This window comes from Sinohyriopsis cumingii, chromosome 14 (genome assembly GCF_028554795.1).
Source record: "Sinohyriopsis cumingii isolate HCF-2022 chromosome 14, ASM2855479v2, whole genome shotgun sequence".
Taxonomy (NCBI): Eukaryota; Metazoa; Mollusca; class Bivalvia; order Unionida; family Unionidae; genus Sinohyriopsis; species Sinohyriopsis cumingii.
The window spans coordinates 18,531,685-18,547,709 of NC_142974.1; the positions used below are offsets into that span (position 1 = coordinate 18,531,685).

General features: G+C 36.6%; 1 protein-coding gene across 1 annotated transcript; it reads left to right on the plus strand.

Annotated features, from left to right (window-relative positions):
* Positions 1 to 13,226: 13,226 nt before the first annotated feature.
* On the plus strand, positions 13,227 to 13,868 carry LOC149783355 (FMRFamide receptor-like). Its single transcript, XM_089933382.1, has one exon. The coding sequence runs from the start codon at positions 13,227 to 13,229 to the stop codon at positions 13,866 to 13,868; it is 642 nt and encodes a 213-aa protein (XP_089789508.1).
* The last annotated feature ends 2,157 nt before the right edge of the window (positions 13,869 to 16,025 follow it).

Consider the following 16,025-nt stretch of genomic DNA (forward strand, 5'->3'; position numbering starts at 1 on the left):
TTCTAACTTTATGGACACAGATGCACGAATTCACGAGTTTATGGGAAGGCGATCACAATATCCATAATTTTTTTTTCAAAGCTCGGTAATAATTCAAAACAAAATATTTATCTCTGCAGAGAAAATCCAAAGTTTCAGAATTTTAAAGAAACAAAGTGCTACACTACCAGGTTTACTGGCTTTTTAACGTAATTGATATTCAAACATAATTAATATTCAAACATAATTAATATTCAAACATAATTGATATTCAAACATAATTGATATTCAAACATAATTAATATTCAAACATAATTGATATTCAAACATAATTAATATTCAAACATAATTGATATTCAAACATAATTGATATTCAAACGTAATTGATATTCAAACATAATTAATATTCAAACATAATTGATATTCAAACATAATTGATATTCAAACGTAATTGATATTCAAACATAATTGATATTCAGACATAATTAATATTCAAACATAATTGATATTTAAACATAATTGATATTCAAACATAATTGATATTCAAACATAATTGATATTCAAACATAATTAATATTCAAACATAATTAATATTCAAACATAATTAATATTCAAGGTCATAACATTTTTACCACGCTTTATAAAAACGCAAGAAAGAATGATAACAGTAAAAGAAAAACATTATCCTCTTGTTTCATTGGTGAGCAAATGGGTTCCGAAAGAAATGTGCATGTGTAAAGAGGCGATATTACTCTACGTTCAGGAGAAGATTTGACTTTCAAGTAAATGGGTTCCGAATGAAAAGTGCATGTGCAAAGAGGTAATATTACTCTACGTTCAGGAGAAGATTGGACTTTCAATTAAAGAATTGATAACACTGATTCAGTTATGGAAGCGATATTTAGTCAAGTATCTCAAATGTACCAGGTATATATATATATATATATATATATATGAAAGAAATCAATAATATAGTTGTAGACAACTTGGAAGAAAAGCACGAAAACTTAAATAGTTTTTGTATTTATAAAGCATCTTCAAATTTATACTCCAATAAAAGCGTTAACTAAAAGAATATTTCACTTAAATTACCCTCTTTTTCTAAATGATCTTTATTATCTTGGAAAATTACTGACGTGAATTTTTTTAAAAAATGAACATACATCTGTTAAAGGCTATGTTTATTATTGTGCTAAGGAACATTTGCTCAAATCTCGACGATGTGATCTTTGCATTTGCTCAAATCTGGACGTTGTGATCTTTGCATTTGCTCAAGTGTAGACGTTGTGCTTTTTTCATTTGCTCAAGTGCTCACGCTGTACACTTTTCATTTGCTTATGTGTGGAAGTTATGCTATTTTCATTTGCTCAAGTGTGGAAGTTATGCTCCTTGCATTTACTCAAGTGTGGACGTTGCAATCATTTCATTTGCTCAAGTGTGGAAGTTGCAATCATTTCATTTGCTCAGTTGTGGACGTTGCAATCATTTCATTTGCTCAAGTGTGGATGTTGCAATCATTTCATCTGCGCAATTCGGATCAATTTAACAGGCAGCGCAACCTTAACCATTTGAACTTAGTAAATTCTGTATTTAAAAAAAAAGGTTATTGCCGTGCGATGCTCCCGTGCGCTATTGTATTGCTTATTGTTCCCAACAATTGGCCGATAAATTGAATTTGTTCTGCAAATACTTCTCTCACGAGACTGCAAGATATAGTTCAGCATAACAGTGGCAAAATAACTTATCTCGTATATTTGTTTACTACATCCTTACATTAAAATCTATGACACGATAAGATGACCAGGGTGTGGGTCAAAAGTCTATTTTGAGAACATTCTAAGTTGCAAGCAAGATAAGGTAATTTACTTCAGTTTGAGTAAACATTACTGCGGTAGAAGGAAAAGGGAGTATTTTTAATATAAACAAATATTTTCCCTCGCCAAGAGAAAAAATAAACACCAGGTCATGCACTTAAATCCAAGCAAACGTCGAAAACAAATGGCAAAATCCTACCTTCAAGTACAGCCAAAGGTCAAGCACACGACTTCATGAAAATTTCATTACATTGCCATTTTAATGACTAAAAGTTTAGTATTTCTCAAGAGTTGTTGTTGGATATAATTTTTGGTTATTGCATGTCATCAGAAAATACTGAGAACGAAAGAGGAGTGGATCGTGAAGGTAAACCATCAATGTGCTATGCTCGTTCTTCCACCTGTTAATGTACATTTACTGTACGAAGATTGGAAGCGTTTGTTCGTTTTCATGATGATCATAAACCAGTCAAATCTTAATTAATTTTGATGATAATAAACAACCGTTATTAAATCACCGTTCTGTGCAGAAATCGACTATTCCCCATACCTAAACTATATTAGTATTATATTTTCATGCATTGGAAGATAGTTTAGCTACGCAAGATTTCAATTGTTTCAAATGACAAACAAGACCTGACAAATGTAGAACTTTTAAGGATTCAAAACTCTTTTATGTGCATGCACTCAATATTTAGACAGATATAATTAACTGCAAACACACATCTATTGGATGGTTATCGATGTCTAAACATATTTCCAAAACATACATGTTAAAATGAAACGTGGAATTATTAACGGGAATCATTTTTTTTTCGTTCATTCTTATTACGATAGTCATAATACCTCACAGGGCATGCGACCATACTGTTTTCTGACAGTAATTTACTCGAGATGCTTTCTGAGCGATACACAGGCTTTCTACGTTGTAATGCACATGCTTTTTGTGCCGAGGGGTCTTGCAATGCTGTCTTTCTCTCTCTCTCTCTCTCTCTCTCTCTCTCTCTCTCTCTCTCTCTAATGGGTCTATTTTGCCTGAATCCTCAAGGCATACGCGAAGTTTAGACAGTAGTATATTACTTGATATTCCTCATAAATACGAGCCAAAGACAACTTTTCGTGCTAATCTTAGAGTGAATTATTCTAAAAGATGTTTAACACAATGCGAGAAATGTTTCATTAAAAGAGGCGTTAATTTAACTAAAGCCCTTTGTTATATTTAAGCCATAAATTTATCGAAGAAGTGAGAATTAAAATGGTGTGAAAACTACTGAATGGTCAACTACTGAAGTTACTTTTTAAAACATGTCATAGTGGGTTTGTTGAAATTTGATAAACTGAAGCGAATATTCAACACGGTCAACGAAATATCGAAAGCGACGTTTGCTCTATTGCTATATCTACAGTTAGCATGGTCATCGATATGGCGAAATCGACTATTGATATATTTTCAGTCAACACGGTCATCGATAAATCGAAAGAAGATAGGGAAACAAATAATGACAACGGGAACAAAATATTGACAAATATTGGAACGAAATGCGAACATTTTGTGTATTCAACAGCTGTGTCGCGATCTTCGCCGTAATTCATAAGTTTTATATATCATAGAAGCGACACAGAAAATAAGTACCTACTATCCATATTGTTATCGATATTATCGATAATAATTTGGCTAAAACAACTTCAGTTCTTAACAATGGTACACGAGGGACCACACCAAGTTATATTATGACATAATATTATTTCGCAATTTTGTGTTTGATATACAATGTTTCTACTCGTATGTTTATAAGGCAAAGTTGAAAGATGCTCCATCTGCAAGGGGAAAACCTTTTTTCAATATTCATCTCTCTCTCTCTCTCTCTCTCTCTCTCTCTCTCTGAATTTTCCACTGGTGATTGTCTAATTGATTTGTCTAAATCCATCTTACTATCGTTTAGATTTAGGTTGGCTATGATCTGACTTCTTGCAAAATGCATGGATCATAATGGAATGAACATTAGGACGTACTCAGAAATCTCTCCATAACATAATCCGTTTTGACATGGTATAATTACTAGATTCCAATTTCTTCCTTCTTCATATTTATTTTGTTTTGATTAAGAATGTGCTGAAGTAAAACCATATTCTTTTTCATGTTTGTTTACAGATTATGAACTAATGCTGCACAAAGTATTCACATTTTACTTTATCTGACAGTAGTGAATGGGGGCGATGCGTGGACTATGGGATTCCCATATTAAAACGTGTCGCGGCCCTTTACAAACACGATTTATACGGACAATTGGACTTCCATGGTAAAAAGTGACCTGACCCTTTACGAACAAGGGGTAGTGGACAGGGATGGGTTACTCTACGGACAAAGGGAATTTAACAAAGGGAATGTTTAACATGGGTGAGCCCGTATAGAGACAATGGGAATTTAACATAGAAAATGTATAGTGATAAGGTATTGGACCTATCGACGGTCAATAGGAATCGAGCAGGGGTGACGCAACGGTGCTGGACACTGGGAGTAGCAAGGGGGGTGAACAGACCAGAATTTCAGACAGAAATAAAGCTTCCTACGGAGGGTAAAAAAATACAAGCGTCAATAACACTGAAGTAGAGAGGGTAAATAGACCAAAATGTCAGACCAAAATAAAGCTTCGTACGACAGGTGAAAAAATACAAGCGTCACCGAGACCTTTAACCGGGTTATTTTTTGTGTGTCAAATACATTTACCGGGGAGCCAAAGAAAGGTAATTTGTCTCTCAATCCAAACTTTTGTCGAGACCTGTACGATACTTCGACCGAGGATCATATAAAAATATCCATGAGGAATCGCTTACGCGCGTGTAAAGAAGTTTCTAAATTTAATCATGTCCATGTCCCCTGAACAGCGAGTCTAATGAATGTTTCGCAGAGTATATGTACCGACTCCATTAAAGATAATCATAAGATTGCAGTTATCTCTGATCACTTTAGATATTTTTGTATATCGTTGAGTAACATAAGTAATGTCTGTGTTCGTTTTTGCTGCCTCGGGAAAATATCCGAGCTGGATTTGATTGTTTGTTTAGCATCACATCGTCGTATACTACGAGATTATTAATACAGCTATCGAGATCATCCACAGTTGGAGTTTCGTCAATATCTGTAATAAAGTCAATCATATCATTACCGTCATCGTCCAACAACTTTGCATTTCGAAGTGGTTAGAGCGTCCGCCTCGGATGCGGCAGGTCGTGGGTTAGATCCCAGGCCGAGACATACCAAAGACTTACAAACATGGTACTAACAGCTGCCTCGCTTGGCGCTCAGCATTAACAGGTTAGTGTTAGGACTGGTCAGGATAATTTGCATGCTTAGGACATCAATCCAATCATTTGCGTTTTGATTGCAATCTTTAATTACACTGTATCATCGCTGATCATCTATAGATGGTGCCACTAAATACGACTTATCCTACTTGAGCCATCTCATTATCATGTTAAGCAATAATTGCGTCTTACCAGACCCAGATTGACCTATGATAATTGCTCTGATTAGAATTTTGTAGCGCTGGATGGTGCTTGACTGGCTCTTGCTATCGTGCCGCTGAGAAATCATTGATATCCTTGTTGTACAAATATAATAAATAATATGAATTTATATTGTGTTCGATGCAGAGCCCCCCCCCCCCTCCACCAGTGGATTAACAACAATAACGACGAGGAATAAAAAGCGTGCACTTACAGGCAAGTTTATAAACTGTGGTAAAAAATACATATTTATCTCTAATAAAACAGGTGGATATATAGCTTCTTCACTGAGAAAATGATCAGGGCTCCATAGGTTAGTATCCTGGCGAAAAGTATCTTCCTTGATATATTTAGTGTGGTCCTGGAACCCGACTTGCTTTCCGACTCGATGAGCGAAATCAACCAAGACCGGGAGAGAATCAAATAAATTCTAGTGATCAAGCGTGCCACGTTCATGATATTGCGTATACAAATCTAGATTTGCAAGAACAACATAATACAGCGTGACGTTGATACACACGTTAAAGTCTGTAGAAAATAAACCTCTGAGAGAATCGCTTGCTAATGTTTTAGTAAGATCTGCGATGAAATGTAAACTAGTACTAGGGGCTGGTAATTAGTCAGGCGATTATTATTATAATAGAATAGATTTACTATAGCCCAAGAGGATATGAGATGACTAAAGCAGCGATTAGTAAACTTGCTTATGTAGCAGGAGTCGCACGCTCTGTTACTGCAGATTGGTTAGCACGCCAGGCAATATGGCACATTTAACTACCACCACCTTAAATAAAGTCAGTACTCACATTTTGATGTCAGTACACCCAATGATGTTCATCAGGCAGATATTTTGTTTTTACCACATGTTACTATTAAAACTGGTAGACGTCCATAGAGAACATACAAATATGCAGTAACTGTTGTTGACGTTGCAAATAGATCTTAGGAAGCAGAACCATTATCAACGAAGAGAGCAGCTGAAGTTGCATCTGAGTTTGAACGAATTTATCAAAGAATACCGTACCACATGGTGGTCTACGATGGCCACAGTTGCTACAGGTTGATCCTGGCAAAGACTTTGTTGGTGCAGTAACATCTCTAATGAAACAATATAACGTCAAAATCAGATGAGGGCAATTCATGGAGATGAGACAATCGTCACACGAGATAATCGAACATTTGCTGAGCGATTGTTTGGATATCAATATACGCAGGAAATATCCTTGAACAAAGTTTAGGCGGATAAGAGATTTCGTGATTGGGTTGCAAAACTGCTAAGTGTAATAGCTGCGTTAAATAATGAAATTACTCACGAAATTTCTATGAAACCTACAAATGGGATCACGAAAACATTTACCAATACAACGACGTGACTCTTTCTCAAAACAGCCAGTACGAGGTAATGTGACTGTCAGATATTTATATGAATCTCATGAACTTGATGGGGGTGAAAAAAAGACATTGTTTAAGATACAACATACCTCATCGCATTCCATCTTGGATTCTTGGTCGGTACTCGAACTTGAATTCATTAGGACATTTTATTAATAGGACTTATAAAATTTTATTCGTGGATTCTTCTTGGCTTAATTTTGGATTTAATTCTTGAAACCGTAAGTTCATATTTTTTATTTTTACAGCATTTTTCCAGGGAAATAAATTATTTGCTAAATTTTTAGAAGCGTGTTGTTTTCACTCTTTCTTTTGTTACTGTTTGTTACTGTTTATTCGAGCCTAAACACGTAACGTAAGCTGGAATATATTTGAGTTTTTATCTGATATGAAAGCAGGCTAGAGAGTTAAAGGGAATGCAGACATGAGAATGATGTAACCCAAAGAAAAGTCAATTAAAGACTGAAGGTTCTGCATATATCAAACAGGTTCAATGGCATGGAAACGCAATCTCTGTAAAGTACATGCCTTACAAAACGGGTACTATGCAACAGAACATGGCATTACAAATAGTGTAAATCTCACTTGCTGAGTTACGTGTTGGCCCTGGTACTCGACAATGTCTTAAATGTGGTATAGGAGTCATTGACGCGTAATCAGTAATGCCGACCATGTGGATTTCGTCACACACAAAAGATAATCTACAGAGAAGGGCGTCAAGGATCAAAGTCGATACTATTTATAAAACGTTAAAGCAATTAAAAATGGTTTCCCTTATGATACGGTATGCCGACTGTGAATGAACTTAAGCAATCGGAGCGAGACGGTGGAATAAGGATGCCAAGTGGTACTAAGAAGGCCGATACATTTACTCTATTAGGACAGAGATATGAGCCACGACTGGTTGTGAGACAACTTCCCACTGATGAATCACGCTGGTTGCAATAGCAACTATAAATCAACTCAAACGTTCCGCGCGAGAATGTAGAATAAATATACAGGAAGGCGCAAGAAAAAGCACCATATGTATGCTATTTGGGCTTGCAGATGAACCATATCAGATTGTCAGACAAATTCGTAAAGGTGCAGCACATTTGTATATCTACATTTCTTCACAAGCCAGGCGCGCCTAAATTGCATTTGTAGCTACTAAAATAAGGCTCGTTCATGTTTTACACGATGGTGGAATAATTACTCCAACTGAGTACGATTCATGCAAACGCGCTGTGAGGCTTCTTTTGAACACTTGTCCGTTGATCATATTAACATTACAGGACGCAGGCACATCTGGGTTTAAAGTGGACGCTGATCTTAGTGTGCCCTTCCTCACACCGTTTAAGACTCACTCAACTCATCGGATAGTGATGCGTTAAAAATCACTAACCCATGGTTTCACTGTGGGGCACGTACAATCCTGAAGCGTGAAGAAACTACAGTCATTAAAAAAAATTTATTATTAGTCCTCGAGAAGTTGATAAAGTACACCAACTCTGACTCATAATGGAGTTTTGACAGATGATTGTAAGTTGATCTTCATGTATCCCAATATAAGCCGTTCTGAGGATAAGGTTACATGCAAACACCAACGTGTATTTCACCGCAGGCAGTGATAACCTTGAAACGAAGACATCAGTGCTTTGAATCTTATCTGGAATATATTCCGTGTAGAATCACATAAACCAACCTCGAAAATACAAAGATCACCTGTGGAATTCAACTTTGGTGATATTGAATTTCTAATCAGGTTAATAACATAAGTAAGTTTAGAAAAGCTCAGACCTGATATTGTTGTTAGTGTGTTTGGTTGCAATAAAGGCCTTCAGCCGATTGAATATCCACCTTCAGAAGCGTAGACTTCAGTGTTGATCTGTTATTGTCGAGCAATATGTAGGGCCATGTGACGCAGCAACATTACCTGTAGAGAAAGGATTTTCCAAGAGTGATGTACCGGCAGAACAACCACAAAGATAAAAAAAAATTCATGTCGACGGTTCCTGCATATTTTTAGCACCCATCAGCTGCTTGATGGTCGTGACTATCATTGTGGTGGAATTAGAGAAAACCCACAGCTTAAAAGCATGCTAGAGCCTGGCAAAATCATTTCGAAATTTATCGCGGTACAGCAGAATATGTATGCTCATTACACGAACTTCGAATACTTAAACGTTCCGAATGGAGGCCGAACCAGAGATTATATCAAATACGGTGTATGTGGCTGAGCATTTCACATGCAACGCTTGCTACTCTATTATTATAAGCGATGGAGCAACTGAGATGCTGGTGCTGTACCGTGACAAGGATTTGGTTTAGTTGTTTTTAAATCGCTCCAGGTTTACGAGACAGATACGAGAAACGTTAGTCTAGCCCGCAAACATGATTGTGACCCTTGATGATATTTACACAACAATCATTGCTGGATCTTCGAATGCGCTTTCAACTCCACCGATAAATGTGTTTGTGAGAACTGCCAAATCACCGGAGCGTACAGAGTAGACGCTAGTAGCACATGCAAAGTCAATTCGGTATGAGATCGTAAACATATCGATGGATCATACCGGGCAGTAGTACGACATTGTCCTTCTTCTAACTTATCCGGGTATACATATACCGAACCAAAGTGTTTTCTAGTCGGTCTAACTCGTGGTTTTGTGACAAAACTCTGTGGGATGTTACAGTCTTGTGCTTAATCAACCCAATCATATGTGTGGTTTCATTATTCAACGCTCTTGTGACTGACTGAAGTCATCCAGTTTGAGATCCGAGGTTCCACATCTATATTCATCAGCAATTCTAGCACGTCCTGGCGGCGGACTAATCGTTCTGTAAGTGTACGGTTCAATCATTCCACAATGGCCCAATGATGATTTATGCCGACATGTCCATAGCAAACCAGCACATGATGTTTTTTCAACAAGGCAGCAACGACTCCGAAAAGTTCTTAGCCCGGTTCCACCTGCAGAAACCGTGACCGTTTTAGCATCGAAAATATATAGATAAGTTTAAAAGCATCTGCGACACTATTGAATCTTTTGAAGTCAACGGCATTTTTTACCCAGTGGCAGCATCTATGACGTTTAACGGATATTTTGTGCACTCGTTCCTGGCTCGCAGTAATTGTTTCCATGGATGTGCTTGTCGCCAGGACATATACTCCGCGTTATCCCCGATAGCTTTATTAGCGTGATAGCGTTATCATCGACTTGGTCATTACTTGTCCGAATCCAATGTAGATTAGCATTATGTACCACACATAATATTAAAGCATGATTGAGTTATACAAAAAATGGATATTCAAAATGGCATTACGAAAGAAAAAAGATTTCACAGTCATTGACTTCTCTATGCAGGCAAACCATCGACCGCCAAAATACGGTGATATGTTTCCTAATGTGGATCGCTTTGATTATTACCACGGCTGGATCCTGGAAAACTAGTTGTTGCCGAGTTTGATCATGTAATCAACAGCTTAGGCTCGCGTGTATTCCACCATCCGTGGACGATCAATCTATCACGAAAACATTTACTTTGTCAACGATGTCTTCGTCGTCCACCATTGAGTTATTTCCACGATCGATGAAGTCCTCGCTGTTAATTACCCTGACCAGGGAACGAATAATTGTGTCGTGTTCGACGATTTGATGCTTGACCGGCAAGACAACCCCACAAGAATTTTATTCCTGGGGTCCAGCAGTAACCTCAAGATGTGATGACCCAACGATATGCACACGTGCATGAAATTATCCAGAACAACTGAAACGTGTTGAATGAAACCATAGAAAAAGTGAAGAAAAATGATGAAAGCACCACCGGAAATGATTTGAATAGAACAGCAACATGGTCCTATCAGGCGTACACCATTATAGTTAGCACCAATTAAACAACAGGCAAAGGACACTGAAGAGAATGTTTGTGAAACACTTGAGAACCTTCCACAAGAACAACCATCCAGGTATAAAACAACGTTGTTAAAAAAATTAATATATTTAATAAATCGGCACGGCAGATAACCTTTGAAAAATTTCAATAGTTTCCCAAACACTTCAATGATTATGTGTTGAAGTTTGAATGGGACGGGTGGGTATTCATACAGTAGAATAGACTTAAAAGACTCTACGGTAATACTCATTGCTGGATCGCTTTTTATAACATTGCTGAACTTTATCGACCTATAGGTAAAAACAGGTCTAACATACATGGGGACTTTTATTCGCATGCACAAAATATTCTTGAACACAAGCCATGCAGTTCGTTTAATGAAGGAGCCTCCAAAAGAGGATCTGACTTCCGCGGAAGATGATTTTTAATGTTCTTCGGAGGAGTTTATCTTCCGAACTCCACGTGGAAAAGGTCTGTGTGCTTCAGGACGCAAATGTAGTAGAACAAAAGGTTTCACAGCAGAATTAAAATGAATATCTTTAAACGAACAAAAGGTAAATTTAACTATAACACCGCCTGTAAACAATTGAGGAGTCCATTCCTGCCGGCAACAACTCTCCCGAAATCACCAATTATACCAATTAGATCACATCGATTTATCAGAGGTTTGGGAGCTTTCCCACGAATAACTCGCTTGTGTTCTCGACAGAGGGCAGTCATTTAGGTACCTAGAATATTATTGGACTTTCCACACCACAATGACTCAACAAATGAAGAGACTTGGGTGAGCATGTGATAGGTATGAATCAATCCAAACACGGCTGTACCCAAAGTAGGATTAAGGCCTGTGGGGGAGGGGGCACATGCTTCAAGAGAAGGGGGGGGGGGGAGCGGCATAAATCTACAAATACACCATGAAAGTCCTTAAACTGTCCTTTAAATGTATATAATTATTAGTTCGGTATAGGTGGTGGGGGTGATCCTCTGTGAAGAAATGACTACATATTATGGTAAAAATTATGTCCCATTCTTTCAGTTAAGTATCTTGTAACATAACAGTGAGAGTGTGAAAGAATAATTTATAATACAACCAATTCCACACCTTTTTGTCCACAAACTTGAATATGATGTATAGAAATATGGCATCTGTAAGGAGTGAGAATGAAAGACCACTGACACTTATGAATAATCCATTTCATGGCAAGGAAAAATGGATTTTGTATAAACCTTGAAAACAATCGAGCATGAGATATTTGTCTGTTGTAAGAAGATAATCGGGTTGGATTTCGGATTTACAACGGAACACTTTTAATGGTGATGCAAATACAATGTTCAATGATGAATTACTTGAATGGAAAAAGAATTATGTTTAATATACGCGTATAATATCCAAATATTGGACATATTATCATAAGCCGCACGACTCTAATAATGCAACAAATGAAAATACAAATAAACGAGCTTACACAGTACAAGGACAAAGGTGAATGATTCAGTGTTTTTAAACGAAAGAATGATGTGTTTTACTCAAATAGTAAAACTGTGGTATTTTACTCATATAGTAAACATGTATTCACTTAGATAGTGAAAATGATGAAAACAAAGGGGCAGATGTACAAAATATCTTTGCGGTCCCAACAACATACTTGGTATTACAAACCCCAAAGTTTCTCTCTTAATTTGCTTACTAGCCTATAATGACTACTATAACAATGAAATATCCGGAATATAATTTGTGCTTACATAAATTTACATAAAATAATAGATGTTATGGCTCATTGATTTCTAAGTTCATTACCAATAGTTTACAGCATCATCAACAAGTTGAAATAAACTAGCTGAAGCATAATAAAGTTAAAGGTTTATTTCCTGTATAAAAAAACAGCCATGTAAAGGTTTGCAAACTTAATCGTTTTTCTGTTTTATTCTTTTGTCTTGTCTATGTTTTGTATTTGCCTTTGAAAAAGACCCATTAAAAAGTCGAAAGCACTCAGGCTAGTTAGATACTAGTTTCGCACTGTTTGTTGTCAGTTTATTGCATTTATCTTAATCAATCTCTGACATACGTGATCCCTTACGCTGGGTCCAGTACACTTGAAAGGATTGTTATTGTCCATATGACTTGTATTCCTTATATATATATATATATATATATATATATATATATATATATATATATATATATATATATATATATATATATATATATGTTTAAGTTCTAATTGTTTCCATCATTTTCAGAGTTTTGAACCTGTGCTACATATCTCCATGGAGGAAACAGTAAATATCAGCAGGACTTCCATGAACTCCAGCTTTTTAAGAAGAATGAACAGCGATATTATGTACGAATCTATATGCAACAATATTGGAGAATGCGCGTACCTGTTTTTAGTTCCAGTGATTTCTGTGTTTGGAATAATAGGAAATGCTCTTTCCTTTAACGTTTTCGTGTGCACCAGCTTCGGTCGCCCGTCTTCAAGCGTTTACTTGGCGGCACTGTGCATTTCAGATATAGGATTTCTCCTAGCCCTTTTGCTAAGCTGGATTGGAAACGGAAAGTTAGATGTTTATTTTGGGCACTCTGTTATCTATTGCTATATAATTGTGTATGTCACTTACATTGGGAGCTTCTTGTCAGTCTGGTGTGTAGTTTTAATTATGATAGAGAGGTACATAATTGTGTGTCACCCGCTCAGAGTCGCAACCTTGTGTACAAAACAAAGATCATGTTTATCTGTAGGAATCGTCAGTTCATTTGCAGTGCTATTTTACTCCCAGACCTTTATCACATCAGAGGTCCAATCAAATTCTTGCTCAATTGCCAACGACTATATCAATGTTGTTTTTGCCTTTACTTACACTGATACAGTGATAACATTTATTATTCCAATAATCACTGTATTAATTCTTAATATAGTTGTTATAATTTCTATACGAAGGTTTAGAAAACAGCAGGCCGTATTTCGTCTTCGTGAAAGGCAAAAAGTGCGCGTGCTTGCAAACACACTCTGTATTGCAGAGGCTCGGATTACTACAATGTTAATCGTTATTTCAACAATGTTCCTCGTGACCAATCTTCCTAGCCACGCCATACGAGTGTACATTATGTTATACAGCCTCTTGGACAAAAGTACAGACCACCCCGATGTAGCACAGGCACAGCAAATTTGTAATATATTGTACTTCTCCAATTTTTCCATACATTTTCTGTTATATAGTGCATCAAGTAAGAGATTTCGAAAATTTCTTTGTATCAAATCAAGCTTTAGAATGTGGAACTGTAGAGGAAAGAAACAATAGAAAAATTTTGTCTATAATTAGGCTAGAAATGAGAGGCATACGCTTGTATTTGTTAAACAACATCGAAATCATCGATTACGTTGACTTGTGGAGGGAATTCTCAATAATTCTCTAGACAGTTGCTATATTGTAACATTGCCTCTTAGTTCAGATTCTAGGCAGTAGACTGTTGCTATACTCTGACATTGTGACATGGTTCAAACTCAAGATAGTAAACTTATGCTATATTGTGCCATTGTGACCTAGTTCAGACTCTAGACAGTGGAAAGTTGTTATATCGTGAAATTGTGACTTAGTTTAGACTTTAAGACAGCGGAAATTTGCTATCTTGTGACATTGTGACCTAGTTCAAACTCTAGAGAGTGGAGAGTTGCTATATTGTGGAATTGTCACTTAGTGCATATTCTAGAGAATAGACGGTTATATTGCGGCTGACTTAATTCAGATTATAGACGGCAGACGATTGTTATAGTGTGACAATGACTTAGATCAGACCCCAGATAGAGAACAGTTGCTATATTGTGACACTGTGACCTAATTCAGACACTAACCAGTGAACAGTTACTTTGTTGTGCCAGTGTGGCCTAGTTCAGACTCGCTACTGTAGACAGTTACTATACTGTGACACTATCTTAGTTCAGACTCGAGACTGTAGACAGTTACTATACTGTGACACTATCTTAGTTCAGACTCGAGACTGTAGACAGTTACTATACTGTGACACTATCTTAGCTCAGACTCGAGACTGTAGACAGTTACTATACTGTGACACTATCTTAGTTCAGACTCGAGACAGTAAAATATTTGTATATTGTGACATTGTGATCTAGCTCAGGTTTTGGGCAATTGCTATATCGTGGAAATGTGACTTAGTTTATACTCTAGACAGTAGACAGTTGCACAACGATTAACTGACGAATTTATGTATATGGCAAAGTCTCCTAGTCGTGTCAGCAAAGTGAAAAATAAACGAGAGAGAGAGAGAGAGAAACAACTGGTAAGGGCACAAGTTCAAAACGGTTTCCCAACGTTTCTACCTAAATGAAATTGTCTGGGGAAAAACGAGTTAAATTTACAAAACAAACACCTAATACAATTTCTACTAAACAGTATGCATTACTACATGCCAGGGGCAATTTACAACAAGAGATATAACAATACAGTATTGTACAAAAGTAATATACGAACGGATTATTTTCTCTATCACGTAGCGAACCAGTATTTTGTGACCGAATTCCATGTTGTGAACAAAGCTGGAAACGCGACGAGAGATCGACGTCATCTACAAGATTTGGTAAAGCAATTAAATCGCGGTGGAGGCTCTAAGGAAAGATCTTAAGATAAGTGTGTGTCGGGATTATGAACAACAACAACAAAAATAGAAGCAGCAACAGCAACAGCAATAATAATAATAATACAATTATAAACAATGTAATAATTTGGGTGGATATTAGCGCTAAATTTGCGTCGGGTGTAAAACTGATGACTGTCTCCAATTTAGATAAGACTGCAACAGGAAGGCTTGATTTGAACATTCAGGTCAAACTCTCCATGAGTTTTCAATTGTAGTATCCAGTGTGTGTGTGTGTGTATATATATATATATATATATATATATATATATATATATATATATATATATATTTTCTCATTTTTGTCTCCGTTAACTTTACATTGTCAGAATCGTTCAATATTTTACGATATTGCACACCTTCATATTGCATTCACGTGCATAAAGGAACTACTTTCTATCGTAAACAAACAATGGACGCAGATGGCAGCACTTTTGAGTTGTAAACAAATCATGTACACTCGCGTAGTAAGCGCTTTACGTTTTGGTTGATGAAATTTGTTTATGTATGAAGTAAAGCAGATTGTTCGTGGACGCTTCATACCAGCTGCTTTGGCACATTCCGCGTGAACGTTTTGGATACAATGTTTCGGATTTAGGCTAGCTATACAGTAGACGCTAGACAGGGTCCTTACAAAGAACATGCAGGTGACAAGATATAAACTTGTCTTCTTTAGCTGGTAATAAGAACGGCAAAAATATATACTTACAGTTTTACATCCTGAATTTCCTCAAAATGTACTTTCTTAGTTCTGCATATCCGAATTAATGAGCCATGTCACGCGTTCTCAAGCTTGATTACACATT